The 17835-nt window shown below is 42.1% G+C and overlaps 1 protein-coding gene across 2 annotated transcripts in view; it reads right to left on the bottom strand.

Moving 5' to 3' along the window:
- Positions 1 to 17835, bottom strand: part of ERBB4 (erb-b2 receptor tyrosine kinase 4) — a 1781744-nt gene that overhangs the window by 480088 nt on the left and 1283821 nt on the right. For both annotated transcript variants that reach the window (XM_033945093.1, XM_033945094.1), the window contains exon 10: positions 5662 to 5735. In XM_033945093.1, the coding sequence (XP_033800984.1) occupies positions 5662 to 5735 (74 nt within the window). The remainder of the gene's footprint in view (positions 1 to 5661; positions 5736 to 17835) is intronic.

The raw sequence follows: 17835 nt of genomic DNA, 5'->3' as shown, positions 1-17835 counted from the left end.
AACTGAAGAACAAAATACTTGGTCGATTAAATCTCTAATGCTTTCTTCCCTTGTTATTATATATAACTTTTGTAAACCGCATTGAACTTACGGTTATGCGATATAGAAATATGATGTTACGTTATGTTGATGAATTCCCCCCTTAGTTGATTAACCATATAAATACAATTAGGACCAAATACATTGCAATTCTTTCTTTATGTGGTTCTTCATAGCAGTTTCCTATATCTAGAAATTCAATGCCAGATCTTGAACACAGCTTGGCATTGATTTTCTGGGTTTAACGTTGGCGATGGTAAGCAAAACACTGATTTACATCTGGATTATGCTTACTCACTTTTTTGTTTTTTTTCAATAAATATATATTTATTATGGACTCCTAGTCTCATCCTGATACTTTGAGGCATTTTCCACTTTTTTGCATTTTTAGGTTTAGCTTTTTAGGTGATTTCCCACCCCTTTGTTGTTGTTTTTTTTGTTGTTGTTCATTCATTTGTAATTTTGAAAATGTCCTTTTCATCTTGGAAATGTCCTTTGTATACCATTTTAAATCTGGACTATGCTGTCTCACTTTTTTTTTATTCAATAAATATAATACAGTAGACCCCTGCAAATTTGCGGTTCACGAATCACGGACTCAGTCATTCGTGGTATTTTCTGACTGCCTCTTCCGGTCAGAATATACAGCGAATGACTGAGTCCGCGAATCAGCCTTCTGCACAGCCGTTGATTCAAATCAGTCTTCTGTATAGCCGATACCTCCTCCTCTCCCCCCTTCTGTTCAGCCAATCAGCCTTCTGCACAGCTGATTCCTCCTCCTCCCCCATCAGCCTTCTGTACAGCCAAACCGCCTGCCAGTCTAAATATTGTTTTTTTAGCACCTGCCGCTGCCTCCAATCTGCTCCTAAAATCGCTGTTTTTTTAAATTTTCGGGTGTTCCTGAAACGGAACACCCGCAAATTTCGGGGAAGTACTGTATTATCATGGACTCCTGGTCTCACCCTGATACTTTGTGATTTTTTCCACCTTTTTGCATTTTTGGGGTCTAGCTTTTTATGTGGATTGCCACACCTTTGGTTTTTTTGGACTAAATAATGGACCCATATATTTTATGGTCAAACACTTACACCAGCCACAGAGTTTATGTAAATGTTTGTGCCTAGAGTACTAAAATTTGCCTTGTATTCAATAATTAAAACACATAACTGTGTGCACTAGCCAGACGTCATCTATGCAAATGCCCACCTTCAGACTTTCATTACCATTACATTTAGGCACCATGTTTTAGAGCAGTCAAAAGCTAGGATATTGTCATTTATACACGTATATGCACATATGTGTTTAAGCACATTCTTGTGTAGTATAAGTGATCACACCCAAAAAAATGTGCATATTTACTCTGCTGCACTAATATTCGATTAAGAAAAGAAAATGAATACTTTCCTTTATAGAACAGATTTCAGATAGGTTTTTTTTTGTCACTTAAAATAAGGTACCTTTTTATAGAATTATCCTCCAAATGTATTCAACTATTATTAAGCACCATGAAGGCATTTTTGGAGCCTATTCTAGACAAAATACCTACTTTGACTCATAGAATACTTGTATATATATATATATATATATATATATATATACACATATATATATATATATATCCTATATAATAAAAGCCTAAGCGCACATGTGCACTTAGGATTTCGTGTTCCCTGCCGCTGTGGTGTGTGATCTGTGGCCGCCAACCCGGCAGCAGGGAACATTCTGGCCACTCCCCTCCTCCCGCCCTCACTCACCATGGAAGCCAGGCAAGCTCTCTCCCTGCCCGCGTCCTCGGCAGGGAACACACCTCCCGCCCTCACTTGCTGCTGCTGCTGCTGCCGCCGCCGCTGATCCTCCTCTTCAGAGCAGCCTGCGATGGTGGCCGGCTTTAGCGAACCTTGCAGGCCGCTCTCCAACCTCAGTAGCACGTTCCCTCTGACGCACGGGATCGCGCCAGAGGGAACATGTTACCGAGTTGGAGAGCGGCCTGCGAGGTTCGCTAAAGCCGGCCACCATCGCAGGCTGCTCTGAAGAGGAGGATCAGCAGCAGCGGCGGCAGCAGCAGCAGCAGCAAGTAAGGGCGGGAGGTGTGTTCCCTGCCGAGGACGCGGGCAGGGAGAGAGCTTGCCTGGCTTCCATGGTGAGTGAGGGCGGGAGGAGGGGAGTGGCCACCACGATCGCCAAAAAGTAGAGTCCTGCATTTGTGGCAGCAAGGGGACCTGGAGGGGAAATACCGCTGTTGCTTCTGCAAAAGAAAGTGTGTGTGTGTGTAGGGGGGGAGACAGAAGGGAATGGGGTGGGGGAAAATTCTGCTACTACTTCAAAGGGATCTGGAGGGGAAGGGAAATATCACTGCTGCTTCTGCAAAGGAAAGTGGGGGGGAGGGAGAGAGAAGGGAATGGGGGGTGGGGGAAAATGCTGCTACCACTTCACAGGGACCTGGAGGGGAAGGGAAATACCGCTGCTGCTTCTGCAAAGGAAAGTGTATGTGGGGGGGGGGGGGGGAGAGACAGAAAGAAATACAGACAGACAAAGGAGGCCAGGGAGAGAGACAGACAGAAAGAAAGACAGACAGACAAAGGGTGCCTAGGAGAGAGAGAGAAAAATAGCAGGAGGGAGAGAGACAGAAAGAAAGGAAGAAAGAGACTGGAGCAGGGAGAGAGACATAAAGAAAGAAAGACAGACAGGCATATATTCTAGCACCCGTTAATGTAACGGGCTTAAACACTAGTATATATATATAACCTACACCAGCCGCAGGGCTAGTGTAAATCCTCAAGCTTACTTTGCAAAAAAAAACAACACTCGTAAATTATGCACTGTAGAATTTAGGAACTAACATTATAGTATTGCACATAAGTGCATTTATGTATGTAATTGCACATTAACATCAATTAGTAACAATTATATCTATTAATTGTTGATTATTGAATGTTAATGCCAATTCACACTAATTAGGCAGTTAGCTTGTATGCTTTACTGCTACTATTATATAAGCTATCATGGAATTCATGTCCAAAGCACATACATTTACGCTTATGATTGCAGAATGAGGGGAACATTGTTTTTTTTTTATTATGATGATGATGGCTGACGTATTGAATTTTGTCTTAACAATGGTGGGTAAAGCATACTGTACAAATCATGATGCAACCTTGATATTGACATCCATTTCCTAAGTCCTTTTTCTTGCAGCCTTAAGTTTTATACTGCCAAATGTTTAATTAATCAAAGCCTTTTTTCTTTACTACAGCTGGAAAGACGAGCTGAAAGATGGTGACTCACCTGTTGCTGGACCTCTTAACTTGCACCCAGTCCCCGCCCTTGTTCTATTTCTCAGGTCCCAATGACTGACCTGTCTAGCCTAGCTCCTCCTCATGATCCTCCTCTTTTCCTCAGCCTTGTGCATGTCCTACCTATACTACAACTTTCTATTTGTAGCCTCCCTCCCCCCGCTCATTATTATTTTTATGTGCCCAAGGCTGCCAACTATTTGTGGTCAGTTCCTTTTTATTCTGTATATTTATGCATAGCTATAATTTTTGAGTACAAAACTTCTATGTTAAATTGATGAAAGAGCAAATAAAATGAGTACAAATTATGTCCTGATATCTAATATAATAAAGCCCTAAGCGCGCATGCGCACTCCCACCTGCGTACTCCCATTTTCCGTGCGCTGTAGGGACCCGCAGGTAGGAGTGCGCATGGACGTGGTGGCGCGGAGCCTGGCGGCCGCGGCGGCTCTTGCCGTCTGAAGGATGTGAACTGGCCAGGGCGATGTCAGCTGGGGCCAGAACGGACTTTAATTCCTGCCTCCCAGGCTTCTCCTCCTGCACCGGCTGGGCCCGCATAAAAAAACCAAAAACCCCCAGAGCTCGCTTCAGGTCTGGCAAGAGCTGCGGGTCCTGAAACCTTCCGATTCAAGCAGCATCTGCAGCACTCTACACACGCTGCTTCGGGGCCTTCTACTGCCCTGATTTGCTGGGCAGTAGAAGACCCTGAAGCAGCAGTGTGTAGAGTGCTGCAGACACTGCTGGAATCGGAAGGTTTGTCGGGACCGCGGGAAGGGAAAGGGGGGGGCGGTAAGGGACTAAGAGAGCCGGCCAGACTGTGGGAAGGGAAAGGGGGGTAGGAGAAATGCTGCTGCTGCACAAGGAAGTGGTGTGGGGGGAGGGAAATGGAGGGGGAGGGAATGCTGCTGTGGCTGCTGCACAGGGAAGTGGTGGGAGAGAAATGGTGTTGTATAGGAGGCAGGGAGAGAGACAGATAGATAGAAAGAAAAGAAGAAAGACAAGGGGCAGGGAGAGACACAGAAAGACAGACAGACAAAGGGGGCCAGGGAGAGAGACAGACAGCGGGAGGGAGAGAGAGACAGAAATAAAGACACACAGACATATATTCTAGCACCCGTTAATGTAACGGGCTAAAATACTAGTATATATACAAGATACTTGTGACTCATGATGTCACTGCAGCCTTATTGCTTAATCAGTGGTGTAACTAGCATATGAGACACCCGGAGCCCATCATTTTTTGATACCCCTTCACCTATATGAAAAATATGACTTTTAGTAAGAGTCCACATATCGCACAAGAGTGTACCTAGGAAAAGGCAGCATCTTACATACTGCAGTGAGCAGAACATTAATACACCCATTCAGTGGCATAGTAAGAGTCAGCAGCGCTCGGGGCGGTGACATCCCTCCCCCACTGCGCACTCACCCCATTCCCTTTCCCCATACCATTTTAAGTTCTCCAGCATGAGCAGCATGCCCACATCGGTGTCAGCTCATCCTCTGATGTCACTTCCTAGGCTCGGGTCACAGAAGTGATGTCATAGAGAACGCCGATGCCAATGCAGGCAGCAACCTCATGCAGGGGAAGTAAAAAAGGGGTGCTCGCACAAGGCAAGGAGAGGAACAGGAGGGGGGCAGAGAGGATGAGGAGTGCCACCCTCCACCCCCGCACCCCTCTTACTATGCTACTGCACCCACTGTAAAACTAAACAAGCCGGACTAGTACAGATTGATTCTGCACAATCAATGCGAACAGAGAACCAACTCCAAATAATTCACAGCCATTATCTTTTACCAATACTGGATGAGAATTACTGTTTATCATATCCACTTTTTGAAATACCAAGCGGTACATAGAGGACACACTGAAAATACACTTATGCTTGCAACTGAAAAGTAGACACATACGAAGGGCAATTCTTTAACAGGGCACCTGTTAGAAGCCTATACTATAAAGGAACTTAGACACCTAATTTCATGTAGAGCATACTAACCTAACTGGGTATATTTGTGATTATAAGTTAAGTACAGGCACGTGTGCTTGACATAGAGCTGGTGTAATTGTTAGCACTTAATTGTTACAGTTAAATGCATAGACTACAGTTTAGCCTCCTGCAGCTAGGCACTGTGCAAGTTAAGTGATATTTGTAGAATAGTGCTTAGGTGGAATTCTGGTAGTTACACACATTTGTGCCCACATACTTTATGTATGTAAATGATCATATTTTAAACATGGATATGCATAATCCACACATAAATGTTTAAACCCATGTTATAGATTTACCCCATAGAGTGTTCATAATAGTAATGTAGTGCTTTCTCTTACCTGTTATTTCTCTCACACTGCGAAAGATATTTAATTTCTCTGGGTCCAGTGCTGCAATTGTATGATATGGGTCCCTGGAAGATTAAGTGAATAACTATTAACATTTAAAATGAGAAAAATTATAGATATGTATCAATTAGCAGTAACATTCAGAATCCATCCTTCTACCTCCAGGCAACCTTTTCATTTTCTTATTTCAGTTATTTGTTGGGATACTTGTTTTAAAGATGAAAGAAGTAATGTTTAAACTTAAAAAAAAATTAATAATGTTGCTATGTTAAACATTACAATTTGTACTTGTACAGTATAGATTGGTAATGTAAATGTGATTGAAAATGAAGTACATGTTTTATACATGATAATACTTAAACTTTCCTTTCAAAAATGACTAGGGGCTCCTTTTACTAAGCTGCGTTATCATTTTTAGCGCACGCATTTTAGTGCGCGTTAAACCCATACTACGCGGCTAGAACTAATGCCAGCAAAATGCTGGAGTTAGCGTCTAGCATGCGCTATTCTGCACATTAATGCCATAACGCAGCTTAGTAAAAGGAGCCCAAGGTCCTACTACACAAATTGGCTATTCACTAATTGATAATTCACACTATGGTTGATACAATAATTAGTAAAGGAGGAAAAGACTTCCAAGGTTTAGAATTTTCTTGCCTTGTTTCAATTTTTCAGAGCTATCATTAGTCTTAAAAACACCCATTTTTTTCTTAAATTCAATTTATTCCGTCCGTCAGCATTTCCGGAAGAAATACCAAGCCAAATTCCTCCACAAAACTTTAAAAAATAAATTCTCGCTGAATTGGGCGGTCAGCTCCTGAAGAAGCATTTAAGTAAAACGGAGAAGCTCCATAGAGTACAGCAAACACTGCCCAGATTAAGCTAAGTAAATTGATGAATGTTTAAATAAAATAAATTGAATTTAAGAAAAAAAGGGGGGGGGGGAGGTATGACTCATGATAGTTCTGATAAAAGAGAAACAAGGCAAGAAAATTCTAAACCTTGTTTCTTTGAACATATGAAGTTTTTTCCTCCTTTACTAATTATTGTATTAACCATGGTGCGAATTTGTGTTGTGGGACTTATACATGATAAAGCCATCTGTAGTGGTTGGGTGCCTCTCCTGTGTTGAATGGTTTCAAATGTGAAATGTTGTCCATTCATTCATACAAGTATCTTCCAAAAGAATGGTTGAAAAAAATAAAATATTCTGCTTATTCAGATCTATATATTTGCATTCTTTTTTTCCAAGTTTCCAAGTTTATTGTAAATTTGAGTGAATGCTTATCAAAATACTAACGCGTATTACAGCAATAAAATAGAGGTAAGAACAGAATTAAAAACAATAGTATTAAACAGATGAAATATACTCAAGATGAAAAAGACACAAAGTAAGGGCTCCTTTTACTAAGCTGTGCTGGCGTTTTTAGCAAGCGCTAACCCCGCACTAAGCACCAAAAACTAACACCAGCTCAATGGTGGCGTTAGCATCTAGCGCGCGTGGCAATTTAGTGTACGCTAAAATCTCTAGCGCAGCTTAGTAAAAGGAGCCCAAAATGTAATATGACCAAAAAGGATAGGGGGGAGAACTACAATATATATAGAAAAGAGAACATATATGGGAAAAAAACCAAAAGGACTAAGGGGTTCAATAAGAAAAGAATAGTAGCCTAGTTAGCCGAAGGCATCATTGAATAAGAAGCTTTTTAAAGCTCCTTATATTTATCTAAGTTCTGCCCGAAGATAAAATGTTACATTACATTCAAATGCACTTAAGTATTTGCCACAAAGTCCACAGCACTAAACAAAAAAAGTCTTGAGGTAAATTTTAGACCTAGTTATAAATCTGGGCCCCTTCTGGTAAAGTGTGTTACAATTACCATACATTTATAGGCAAAATTAATATATGGAGCCTGCAGTCACAGTCAGTGCCTTCACTGAATCCCCTGAAGGCAAGGCCACCTCCTGATGCTACTGGCCATCACTTCTAGCCCACACCCCCAGATTCAGTTCCCACCCCCGATTCAACCCCCAATACCCTGATCAATCCCTCGATCCAGTCTTCCACTACACTGATCAAGCCTCACAATCTCCAATCTAAACTCTATCCTCTGATCAAACCACCCATCCCCAAAGATTTCCTCCACACCATTCCTCAGTTTCCTGATAGTTTAGGGTTCTCCAGGAAGGAACAAGTCTCAGTTGTTTATATCCTTCCAGTGCCACCTGTAAAATAGTGCCTGCAGCGGTAACCTCATGCAATTACCACTAGGGTTCATGTTTCTGAAGAGATTGGTGGGCTTGTTTGGGATGTTAAGGGCTAGCTTAGGGGGGCTGGGGAGATTGATCAGTATGTTTGAGGCTGAATTAGGGGGGGGGGGTGAGGGATTAATTGGGATGTTGGGGGCTAGAAAGTGGATAGGAAGATGTGCTTGGAGGTGGGTGATGACTTGGATTTCAGGGGTACAGAATCAGTACTGAGACTTCCTTCAAGCTCCATTTGGGAGCATTGGGACAAGCCTATTGGCTGGGGCTATTTGTCGTGATTTTCTGCCCATAACATGATTTGCAGTGTATCATTGCTTCTTACCATTATAGTTTTAGATGGTAATTAGCTGTTTTACATGTACCGTATTTTCACGTAGATAACGCGCACCCGTGTAAAAAGTGCACACGGGTATAGCGCGCGGGAAACACAAATTTATGTAAAGAAATTTTTATATACCGCGCTCACGGGTATACCGCGCATGCCGCCCCGACTCTCCTCTGGCTGCCCCGACTCTCCTCTGGCTGTCCCGACTATCCTTTTACCCGCCCCGACTTTCCATTCACTGCCCCGACTCTCCTCTGGCCACCCCGACTCTACTTTCAGCCACCCCGACTCTCCTCTCCCCCTTGAAGTCCTGTCCCCACCCTGAAAGCCTGATGCCCCCCCCGACGCCCGATTCTTCATCCGGAAGAACCGCTCGCACCCCCACCGCTCGCACTCCCACCCCGATGGACCGCTCGCACTCATACCCGAAGAATCGCTCGCACCCCCACAGCCTCCCCCCTCCCCCATGGAGAAGCTGTCTACCTTGTTTCCAGATTCCAGTGAGCCCAGCTGCTTACTCTGCCAGTGGTCTTGCCCCTTCTCTGAGCCCTGCGCTACACTGCTTCCTCTTCCGGCGGTCCCACCCTTTCTCTGATGTCAGAGAAAGGGCGGGACCGCCGGAAGAGGAAGCAGCGCAGCAGGGCTCAGAGAAGGGGCAGGACCGCCGGCAGAGGAAGCAGCTGGGCTCACTGGAATCCGGAAACAAGGTAGACAGCTTCTCCATGGGGGAGGGGGGAGGCTGTGGGGGTGCGAGCGGTTCTTCGGGTGGGAGTGCGAGCGGTCCATCGGGTGGTAGTGCAAGCGGTGGGGGTGCGAGCGGTCCTTCCGGATGATGAATCGGGCGTCGGGCGGGATGGGAACTATGTAAAAAAATTTTTATATACCGCGCTCACGCGCATACCGCGCAAGGTTATGCACGGTTTGTAAAAACACGTATAACGCGCGCGTTATATGCGTGAAAATATGGTATTTGCTTTACATGCATCTGATTACAGTATGATCACAGTAATAGACAAGTTGTGTTAGGACCATTTAAGCTGCATTAAGGAGCAAATAATATGGCCTAAAGCCCAAACACAGCTTGATAACTTCTTCCATATATCATAGCTGCCAAATTCTGGACAATTATTCAGTCTTTGCTAGGTCCTTCCTCATGTTATCCATAGCATTAGGTGGGGGGGGGGTCTTCTCTATTACATATTTTGTTATCACCCACAAGGAGGCAAACTTTAACAAACGGCTCTTCTGCAGTACCACTTTAAAAAATGTTTTAAATAAATCAGAGCAAGAATTGAACCTTGAGGCACACCATTAGCAACATCCCTTCCTCAGAGCAAGCTCCCACTGTTGATTTTCACTAAACCAGTTCTTAAACTAGTTAATAATTTTAGGGCCAATATCGAAGGCACTCAGGGGGAAATTCTGTAAATGGTGTCTAAAAAGATAGGTGCCTATAATGAAGGCACATCTTTCTTGTCAATCACACTTAGGCGCCTAATACAAAATCATGCCTAACAAACTTAGGCACCTGCAATGTAGGCCCAGATTTTAAAGGTCTACATTATAGGCACCTAAGTTCTATAGAAAATCATCTAAGTACTTTTCCACCCCTAAACACACCTACTTTGGAGTTAGGTATTGTTATGTGCCTTTTGAGTTAGGTACTGTTAAGTGCCTTGTGTGTGTTTTGTAGGTACCTATTGCTAAATTAATTTTTTTTTCAATTATGAGTTTATTAATTGAAGCCAATTTACTAAGTTAGGCACCTATCTTTAGGCGCCTCTTGTAAAATTTTCCCCTCAGTTTTTTTTTTTTTAATAAGTTATGATTGTGGAAGTGTCTCTAAAACTTTGCTATTGCTCTCCCTCTGGTCAACCAATCAAAGAAATTAATAAGATTTGTATGACAAGACCTGCCTCTAGTGAAACCATGTGGCCTTGAGTTCTACAATCCATTGAAATCCAGAAGCCTCACTATCCACCCCGAACTCCTCTATGAAGCTGTGTTAGGATTTGTTATTGCCGGCTGCAATGGTAAAATCTTTGATGCTCATAGAATTCTTACCGCTGCGACTGGTGATTAAAAAAACCCTAATGCAGCTTTATAAAAGAGGGTTTATACGAGTATTTTTAAAATTGCACTGATGATGAAAGCTACTACCAAAGGCTCTGAAACATATTTTATGGTCCATTTTTTCACTAAAATCTGTCAAAGATTCAAATTTACACTGTGAACAATATCCATATTTCATCAGTAGTCTGTGTGCAGGCTCTGGGTAATCAGTTAAAGCTACAGCCTCAGCACCCTGAGGTTGTGGGTTCAAACCCACGCTGCTCCTTGTGACCTTGGGCAAGTCACTTAGGGCTCCTTTTATCAAGGTGCACTACGGGGGTTAGCGCGTCGGACATTTCATCATGCGCTACCCCCCGGGGTACACCAAAAAACTAACGCCTCGTCAATGGAGGCGTTAGCGACTAGCACGGCAGGCGGTTGAACGCGCGGTATGCCGCGCGTTAACCGCCTACCGCAGCTTGATAAAAGGAGCCCTTAATCCCCCCGTTGCCTCAGGTACATTAGAAAGATTGTGAGTCCACTGGGATAGAGAGGGAAAAATGCTTGAGTACCTGAATAAATTCATGTAAACCGTTCTGAGCTCCCCTGGGAGAACGGTATAGAAAATTGAATAAATAAATAAAAAAATTTTATTCTGCACAATTTTTTTTTTGGAGGGGGGGGGGTATAGGCAGCCCAAGAAGGTAAAATTGCACAGGTTTTTGAAAATGTCACATAAACATGAGGATTATTTCCCCCCAACACATAAATGCTTCCCAGGAAGACCAACCCAGAATCCAGCTAAATTTGGTCTCAAAGTCCCTCCTTGAAGGCCGCAATCCAGTCGGGTTTTCAGGATTTCCCCAATGAATATGCATGAGATCTATGTGCATGCACTGCTTTTAATGCATATTCATTGGGGAAATCCTGAAAACCCGACTGGATTGTGGCCCTCAAGGAAGGACTTTGAGATCCCTGAACAGTATGTGCACGTTGGAAGCTCTTTTTATAATTTTAGCTGACCAGAGAAAGGCACTTTCAGAGAGGCTAGTCTACTTGCATTAACTCATTTAAATGGAAATAGATCATTGCATTTTTTTTCTTAATTTGGATCCTAACAAGGTTAATTCAATTGCTAACATTATGCATAGTGCATGGGGAGAAAGGCATTTTAAAGTAGAAATTTATGTTACAATAGTCACCTCGGTGCCTGTATTTCATAATCTAACATTCCTCTGGGCCTGATCCTGCATAAATGTGTAAATTGGAGTAAATCCAGCCTAACACGGAAACATTATAAAAGGATAGGAAAATAATAGACTTAGAGACGGTGAAGACAGGGCACAAAGTAAACACAAAAGAAATCTTTAATTATCTAAACCTCAAACACTTTACAGAGAATAATAGAATAACAAATCTTCTATTACGAGTAAGCTTGAACAAACTAATTATACATTTCCTTACAGGTGCAAGATGTAGTATGGCTGAAATTTGGGGAAACTGTTATATCATAATGGACAGCCATTAATTTTTTTAGCGTATGGGAAATATTTTTAAACAGAAACTTAATATGACGAGGGTAAGGAGAGAGAACAAAGGGATTGATGTCACTATGTAACAACATTTTTTTTGTTGTTGTTCCTGGGTAATAAGTGTTCTTTCTTAATTGCCTATGCTGCAAAAGAATAGAAAATGGCTATCATTCCCTTCAAGCTTTGTTTTTTTGACCAAGACATTGATATTTTGAAATTTACCTTTTTTGCAGATATTAAGTCCATCAGCTCAGTTCAGTTCAGACTGCCTACAAGGGAACATATCTGCATTGTTTTAGATGGCATCCAGAGGCTCCAAACATCTGGCAGATGCATTTGCCATGTATATGACCAATTTATGAAGACATGGGGAAAAAGTACTCCATAGAAGTATCTGCATAGATATGCGATGCCTACAAGATATTTCTTGGCATGCCTTTTGGGGATCAAGACAAACCTTGAGCATCTCATTTCACATGTAATCACTGCCAAAAAAACTCTGGAAGGTAAGACAATCTTGTTTCTCAAGGTTGGATTACATTACATAGTAACATAGTAACATAGTAGATGATGGCAGATAAAGACCCGAATGGTCCATCCAGTCTGCCCAACCTGATTCAATTTAATTTTTTTTTTTCTTCTTAGCTATTTCTGGGCAAGAATCCAAAGCTTTACCCGGTACTGTGCTTGGGTTTCAACTGTCGAAATCTCTGTTAAGACTTACTCCAGCCCATCTACACCCTCCCAGCCATTGAAGCCCTCCCCTGCCCATCTACCACCAAACGGCCATACACAGACACAGACCATGCAAGTCTGCCCAGTAATTGGCCTAGTTCAATATTTAATATTATTTTCTGATTCTAAATCTTCTGTGTTCATCCCACGCTTCTTTGAACTCAGTCACAGTTTTACTCTCCACCACCTCTCTCGGGAGCGCATTCCAGGCATCCACTACCCTCTCCGTAAAATAGAATTTCCTAACATTGCCCCTGAATCTACCACCCCTCAATCTCAAATTATGTCCTCTGGTTTTACCATTTTCCTTTTTCTGGAAAAGATTTTGTTCTACGTTAATACCCTTCAAGTATTTGAACGTCTAAATCATATCTCCCCTGTCTCTCCTTTCCTCTAGGGTATACATATTCAGGGCTTCCAGTCTCTCCTCATATGTCTTCTGGCGCAAGCCTCCTATCATTTTCGTCGCCCTCCTCTGGACCGCCTCAAGTCTTCTTACGTCTTTCGCCAGATACGGTCTCCAAAACTGAACACAATACTCCAAGTGGGGCCTCACCAATGACCTGTACAGGGGCGTCAACACCTTCTTCCTTCTACTGACTACGCCTCTCTTTATACAACCCAGCATCCTTCTGGCAGCAGCCACTGCCTTCTCACACTGTTTTTTTCGCCTTTAGATCTTCGGACACTATCACCCCAAGGTCCCTCTCCCCGTCCGTGCATATCAGCTTCTCTCCTCCCAGCATATACGGTTCCTTCCTATTATTAATCCCCAAATGCATTACTCTGCATTTCTTTGCATTGAATTTTAGTTGCCAGGCATTAGACCATTCCTCTAACTTTTGCAGATCCTTTTTCATATTTTCCACTCCCTCTTCGGTGTCTACTCTGTTACAAATCTTGGTATCATCTGCAAAAAGGCACACTTTTCCTTCTAACCCTTCAGCAATGTCACTCACAAACATATTGAACAGGATTGGCCCCAGCATCGAACCCTGAGGGACTCCACTAGTCACCTTTCCTTCCTTCGAGCGACTTCCATTAACCACCACCCTCTGGCGTCTGTCCGACAGCTAGTTTCTGACCCAGTTCACCACTTTGGGTACAAGAAGCTGAGTTACCCAGGAAGTTACAAAGGACAGTTTGATATGGACATTCAATAGGGTAGACTCCTTATCTAGAGCTCTGACAAATTATTTCATTAGACCCAATTTGATGTGCAGTGGTTTAACAGTACAACTATTAATATAGTTAGGTCAGAGTTACAAATATATATTTACAAGTAAAAGTAAGTCATCGTTGGCTCATCATTATGTCTCAGGGGTTGCATTAGGCAGTTTAGAAATAGGCTTTTATAATTATTTCAGTTACTTCAAGGTTGAAACCCTGTCTTGCTTCAGAAATGCTTTTAAAAGCATGTCAAATTTTTTTTTTAAAATTTATCTCTGGCAAAGAGAGTGATGCAATTGCAGGTAAATAACAAAATTTTTCCTTTGATTTACTCATGAGACAAAAGATATTCACAAAAATGTATATTGTAACTGAGGAATAAATTAGGACACCCTACACCCAATAGCTAGTGTTACCCCCTTTGGCTGAAATAACTGCAGTGAGACGCTTCTTGTAGCCATCTACCAGTCTCTGAAATCGGTCTGAGGAAAGTTTGGCCCACTCCTCAATGCAAAATTCTTTCAGCATTTCAATGGGATTAAAATCAGGGCTTTGACTCGACCATTCCAGGACTCTCCATTTCTTAGTTTTCAACAGTCTTGGTAGATTTACTGGTGTGTTTTGGATCATTGTCATGTTGCAGGACCCAATTCAACTTCAGCTTTAATTTTCTTACAGATAGTCTCACATATTCCTCAAGCATCCACTGATACACAGTAGAATTCATGGTGGATTCTATGATGGTGATCTGGCTAGGTCCTTTTGCAGCAAAGCATCACCAAACCATGACACTTCCACCTCTATGGTATGAGGTTCTTTTCTTGGAATGCTGTATTTGGTGTATGCCAAACATGTCCTCTTTTCTGGTGTCCAAATAATTCAATTTTAGACTCATCTGTCCATAGAACACTATCCCAAAAGTCCTGGTGTTTGTCTACATTCTCTCTGGCAAACTTCAGTCTGGCCTTGATGATTCACCTCCCATGCAAGTTAAATTTGTGCAGTCTCTTTCTGATTGTAGAGGCATGCACTTTCACATCAACAGTAGCAAGAGCCTGCTGTAGGTCCCGTGTGACATTTTTAAGTTTTTGGAGACTTCTTTTAGCATCTTGCGATCTGCTCTGGGGGTCAACTTGTTTGGACAGCCAGACCTGGCCATGTTGGCAGTTGTTTGGAAAGTCCTTCGCTTGTACACTATTTTCTGGACCGTGAAATGGCTAACGTCAAATTATTTTGAGATCTTTTTAAATCCCTTACCAGACTTATAAGTTGCTATAGCTTTCTTTCTGAAGGCCTCAAATAGCTCTTTTGATCACACCAGTGTTCACTCTCATCGCATTAGTCATGAGCACAACAAACTAAATGTCTGAGGTTTAAGTAGAGCAAACCTCCTTCAAAATGCTGAGTAACGATGTTCTAATCATGTGCACCTCATGTGATACACCTGTGTGTGATTTGGGCCACTTTAAGCGGGAGGATATGTGAGTGTGTCCTAATGTATTCCTCAGAACACACATTTTTGTGGATATCTTTTGTTTCATGAGTAAATCAAGGAAAATATTTGTTGTATACCTACAATTACATCACTTTCATTTCCAGAGATTAAAAAAATAAAGATTTGACATTGATATGTGAACATTTCTTAAGAAAGAAATGAATATTTCATGAGGTGTCCTAATTTTTTCATATGACTGTATAGTGTTGCATGCTAGGAATTTTAAATGGAAAAGATTTCAAGTGGAATATCTGTTGGAGGCCCCGACTACTAACTCTGTTAGGTAGTCGGGGGCATTTCTTCTCAGAATCTTAAAGGCAGTGATATCTAATTTAAACATGATCGTTGTGGCTTTGGGCAGCCAATGTAGTTTCATAAAGTAGGGTTGTAAGTGTTCCGATTTCCATAGTCCATATATGTTTCTTAATGCTGCATTTTGAGCTAGTTGTAGATGCGATAGCAACATTTTAGAGCAAAACGGGTTACATTACAGTAGTCTAGTCAGGATAGGATTAGGGATTGCATTACAATTCAGAAGGCCCCTTTCAAGGTATTTTCTGATGGCTCTTAGCTTTCTCATCACAAGGAAAGATTGTTTTATTGATTGTACGTGGCTTTTCATAGATAGGTGGTTATTAATTTCTACTCCTAAGATTCAGGATTGTAGTTCAAATAGAAAGTTTGTGTTGTCTGCTGTAATCCTTGGAGTGTAGTGTGGTTCAGTCAGGGACCTAGCCAAAGAAATTTGGTTTTGTTCTTATTTAGTTTGAGGTGGTAGGTTGAGGTTCAGTTTTCTATGATGTGGACACATTTTTCGACAGTGATGAGGGTGTTGACTAATGCATCCATTACAGGTAGTATGATTGTTATGTCTTCTGCATAGGTAAAATATTTTAGTCGTGCAAGATCTAGGTTGGCTCCCAAGGATTAATAGTGCAGTTAATCACCAACCAAGAAGTTTGAGAAATCTATATGAATATTGTATACTGCATAATACAGAACCAGAATGGTTATCCAGTATAGAAAAAGTTAATAGAAAAGGCAAACATCAAAACAGGGCACCTAAGTTTAGGCACTGGTTATAGAATTTCCCTGGAAATGCCAAAGCAACCTTCAGTAAGAAGGAGGGAACCATACTCAAGGTCACTCCTGCTTCCATGATCCTGAGGAATAACTCTTCAATTCTGAGGCTCTCTTGGTAGATATAATTGCCAACAAGAAGACTACTTTGACTGACAGATGAGGGAAATCTCTTGTAAGGGCTCATACAGAGCTCTGCTGAGGCCTTCTAAAACTATATTAAGATTCCAGGATGGAAACGGGTCTCGAATCGGGGGCCATAGTCTCAGAGCACCCTTCAAGAACCTGACTATGTCTGGATGTGGTGCTATCAAAACTATTTTCTCTTGGCCCTGAAAGCATGAAAGCCCTGCTCCTTGAACTTTAATGGACACCACTTCCAATTCCTTGTGAAGACCCTCATAGAGAAATGCCAATGCTGATGAGATTGGGGCACTGCCCAGCTCTAACTTTTCTCTGCTGAATCAGCACTGAAACGTCGCCTATGCCTTAACATGCCCTTAACACATCATTGGCTTCTTGGCACAAAGAAGAGTAGCAATGACTACTTCTGAGTATTCTTTTTGGACTAGTGCAGCACACTTAAGAGCCATGCCTTTAGACCAAAATGTACCAGGTCTTCTAGGGCATTCAGCCCCTGCGAGAGCAAGTCTAGACACCTGGTACACTTGCTTCTCAAGTTTCAAGTTTTTATTAGGATTTTATATACCGCCTATCAAGGTTATCTAAGCGGTTTTACAATCAGGTACTCAAGCATTTTCCCTCTCTGTCCCGGTGGGCTCACAATCTAGCTAACGTACCTGGGGCTATGGAGGATTGAGTGACTTGCCCAGGGTCACAAGGAGCAGCGCGGGGTTTGAACCCACAACCCCAGGGTGCTGAGGCTGTAGATCCAACCACTGCGCCACACACTCCTCTGGTGCCTGGGCCAATCTGGCACTACAAGAACTACTGATCTCATGTGATGTGTTATTTGGTGGATCACCCAACCTATCATGGGCCAGAAGGGAAACACATATAATAGTCCGATGTCTGGCCATGGTTGAACCAGGGCATCTAGCCCTGCACTTCCTGGTTTGTATCTTCGGCTGAAGAACCGATTCGCCTTTTATTCTTTGCAGTTGCCATTAGGTCAAACATCAGATTAGTGAATCTAGCCCTTTGTAACTGATTTCCAGGAATGTTAATGGGTTTAATCATCTAATTAAGAGAAAGAGAGTCCTAATGTTGTTCAAAGTACTAGGTCAAAGTATTTAAGTAGAAATAAAAAAAATAGATGCATGTTTTAATAAGTTAAAGTACAGCGAATAACGCATTAAAAAATTACTTAAATGAAAGTAAAGATTTATCACTTAATATAGTACTTTTGAGTAAAAATAAAAGTACTGCAACTACAGTGAATGCAATTACTGTTAACATTTTTATTCGAATAACTTTATTGCTGTATAATTTAATCCACTTTGCTTTTTAGTAAAACTAAGGGCTCCTCTTACTAAGCTGCACTAATG

This window comes from Geotrypetes seraphini, chromosome 5 (assembly GCF_902459505.1).
Source record: "Geotrypetes seraphini chromosome 5, aGeoSer1.1, whole genome shotgun sequence".
Classification (NCBI taxonomy): Eukaryota; Metazoa; Chordata; class Amphibia; order Gymnophiona; family Dermophiidae; genus Geotrypetes; species Geotrypetes seraphini.
This window is presented reverse-complemented; position numbering and strand designations above follow the sequence as displayed.